The following is a 3,555-nucleotide window of genomic DNA, read 5'->3' as shown; positions in this document are numbered from 1 at the left end:
GAGAGCCCAACTCTCCCCCAAACTTGAAAAACATCTGCTGGGGACTTAACCCCGTGGCCCCATGACTCTGATATCCAACTGAAACAATAAGATGTGGGAGGGGGGATATAAGCTGCATGATGACAAGTGTTTCGTTTGCCCTGAGCACACTCCGGCTTATTTTAACCTCGTCTACACAGGAGGATGCCTGGGGCAAAGTAAAAATAGATACTTAGCTAAAAGAAGAGAGGTCCCAGCATGGGGCATGGGGCAGCACGTGGAGCGTGAGGCTGGGGTTCTGCGGCCACCCACAGCAGCACCGGGGCATGGGGCTCCACACCACACTGGGGATGGAAGCCTTTCGGTGAACGCAGGACTGACACCATAGACTCCTTCAGGGCACAGCCCCTTGTCTCCCTGATTCCTGTGTCTCCTCTGTAGGTCTGCTGGAAATCTCCCCGGTGGAAAGAGGAGTGGTGAGCATATTTGGTGTTAGAAGTGGACTCTTCGTGGCCATGAATAGCAAAGGCAAACTCTATGGATCTGTAAGTAGCCATCAATTGTGTGCCTGGGGAGGGAACCATGGTCAGCTGGGGTGAGAGGTGTGCATGGCTCTAGAGGCTGCCCAAGCCCCATCCTTGCCACTCCTGGGTCAGGCAACTCGGAGCAGTCCTTGCTACCTTGCCAACAGAAGGTGTACTGCCCACATATCCTGCTTACTGAGCTTTTGAAGTAAACCCCACTCTTTTGCATTACACTTCCTCGATCCCCCCGTAAAAACTATAGTCACCCAACCATGGCTACCCATCTTGCCCACCACATAGATCAACAGAGTAGCCATTTGTGTGGCAAGACCTCCAGCTAGCCTCAGCCCATATCTTGTATTTAAGTACAAACAGCCTTAAGCAGGTATGGCAATCACTCACCCCACCTTTCAGAGGGCACTTGAACTTGTGATCGGCCAGGCCTCCATAAATGACCCTTTATGATGTGATGAATCAGTGCCTGTCACACACCTATTGATCACTCTTTGCTAATGTTCTTGATCACAGAGCCTGTTCCTGTGACAGTTCAGCATCCTCAGGGTTTGGACTTCCATTTATAAAAAGGCAGATCTAATAGGAGACGATACAGATCTGGTTTTTCACATTGAATCTTTGGAAAAGATAGAGGTGCCTTATAAAATATACTTGAGGTGGACAATAACAGTGCATGCCTTTGTCCACGTTGAGCTGTCCTCCTGCTTTTGTCCTCACCTCTATGTAAGTTGCTGTGACCAGCGTAGTTTCAAATCCGTGATCCTGGGTCTCCTTCCTTACTCATGGCTTTTCTGTTTCATGTTTCTCAAGTATGCTTTGAAGAAACTTGGGCTGAGGAAGAGCTAAACTATGTCAAAGTTAACTACGGTATTTTCACATGAAGACATGAAGCATCCAGAATTATTTTCTAGGGCATCAATCCTGTTACAGAGGATTTTGACCTATGTAAAAGCCAGACAGAATCAGTCACTGAAATGCAAGACCTCCCTTTGCATCATTTCTTAGGAAGACTGCTGCTTTGGTGTTCTGGATAAAGTCATTCCCAGTGCAGTGTTCAGCTTGGCAGGCTGAGATGTCTCTTACAGAACTCTAGGCTTTTGTCTGATAATAAGAGACAAGTTCATTTGTTACTCTCCAGATAACACCACACTTGTACCACCTGTCCCTCTTTGTACTTATCTTGCAAATGAAACCTCTTCACTGGAAGGGTGGCTTTTGGCAGCTCTGTTTTCCTGATCCATTAACATGAGTGAATCCAAACCCTTCCTTCAACTTTAAAACTAAAGAAGCAGAAAATACTGTGCATGCTGAGTGGCTTTAAAATGTCTCTTTCTCCTCAAGTGACATGAGAAAGTGCTAGCATTCAGGTTTTTCAGAAGCCTCTCAGGCACTTTATTGCTGCTGGGACAACCACTGAGCAATCAGACGAACAGGGCAGCAGAACTGGGCTTGGGTCTTACCCCACTGCAGCTCTGTTAAAATGTGCCCCTCTCCCTCAAGGGTGCAAACATAGCTGTGGGTGTCCTTCCCACACTTAGGTGTACGTGCCTGGCCTGGCCACAGCATCCTTAATGATCCTGTGTCCTGTTTGAAGCTTCGTTTGGGTGACCACTTCAAAAGATTACTGGGGGGGGGGGGTCAGCTGCACATTTCCCCGCAGCACACCTTCTACACCTGGTAGCAAGAATATTTCCACACCTGATGTTTAAAATTCTTTCCCTCTCATTCCTTCCTTTTCATTTCAGACCCATTTCAATGATGAGTGCAAATTCAAAGAGATTCTCCTGCCAAACAACTACAATGCTTATGAATCCAGGATTTATCCCGGGATGTACATAGCCCTGAGCAAAAATGGAAGAACAAAGAAAGGCAATAAAGTATCTCCCACAATGACAGTGACACATTTTCTTCCTAGAATCTGAGACATCTCCCTTCAGACCTACCTCAGCACAGGGGAAGAGACGTAGAGCACGTTTGGGGAAAAGAAACGTGGTGCACTTTTACTGGAGAGTTTTATGCAAGAGTAGGTGTAAGATATTTAAATTAATTATTTAAATCTGTATATATTGCCACAAAATTTATTTATAGTTCTGATTTTTTTTTTAATTTCTGGAAACAAACCAAACCTCCAACCCAAGGTATTTCATTTCATGGTGCAACAGTAGAAGACTTCTGCTTTGTGGTTTATTTAATTCGTTTCTAAGTTATCACAGGTGTGCTGCTACTCCGTGTCCTAAACCAGGTGAAATTCAATTCCTATACTACAATGTTTTGCACTGTTTGTGTGTTGGACGGTGTCTATCGTTGTACATGTTCTTGTTTGTTTGTTATGGTGGCTTTGTTCTCCTCCGTGTGTTTTCCCACCCCCCCCATGACTCCCAAAGAAGCTCTTGGCCTTGAGAAGGAGCGGTGGCGGAGGTGCCCCGTGGGATGCCAGCGCCGAGCCGCGCACAATGCCTGACCTCCTTTGTGCGGCGGGGCTATTTAATTGGAACAGTATCGGTTTACCTCCGTACAGAAAGCGCGGCTGAAGAGCTACCCCACAAATCTGTTTTTAGATCTGCCAGTGCTGAACTTTGAACTTTCCTGCAGTCCATCTTCTCAGAGCTGCCAGGCGGTAGAGAGGTATAAACACCTATATAAACTCAGTAGGATTGGGTTTTGGTTTTTTTTTATTTAGATAAACAGGAGCATACAATTGTTTGTGGCCCTTAACAGAAGTTTGTATTTGATACAATTGCCTAGCATTAGGCTAAAAAAAATGGTGTCTGTCCCTCCCCCAACGAGTACACTGTGAAACACCCTACCGTCAACAAATTATATTTTATTCAACTCAAAATCCCTTTCACATTTGGAGACTACCTTCATTTTTCAAAATTGGTGAAACTCTATAATACTCATAAGTTTTTAAAAGGCAAAAGCGTTTGCTGGTTCGTAGAAAATATAAGTTCCACAGAGAGAATTTAGATTGATTACAAGGAACTGAGGTTGTTTTGTACTATTTATTACTTGTGGTGCAGTATTTGGAAGGAGAAAC

The 3,555-nt window shown here is 45.0% G+C and overlaps 1 protein-coding gene across 1 annotated transcript; it reads left to right on the top strand.

Moving 5' to 3' along the window:
• Positions 1-420: 420 nt before the first annotated feature.
• Positions 421-2,440, top strand: LOC104166949 (fibroblast growth factor 4; the record flags this gene model as incomplete). The annotated part of the gene is made up of 2 exons (XM_009707056.1): positions 421-524; positions 2,264-2,440. Coding segments are annotated over 2 exons (281 nt in total), but the record flags the coding sequence as incomplete, so codon positions are not given.
• Between the last annotated feature and the right edge of the window lie 1,115 nt (positions 2,441-3,555).

This window comes from Cariama cristata, unplaced genomic scaffold (assembly GCF_000690535.1).
Source record: "Cariama cristata isolate BGI_N322 unplaced genomic scaffold, ASM69053v1 scaffold15119, whole genome shotgun sequence".
NCBI lineage: Eukaryota > Metazoa > Chordata > Aves > Cariamiformes > Cariamidae > Cariama > Cariama cristata.
Note: the sequence above shows the minus strand (reverse complement) of the source record. Positions and strands in the feature narration are given on the sequence as shown.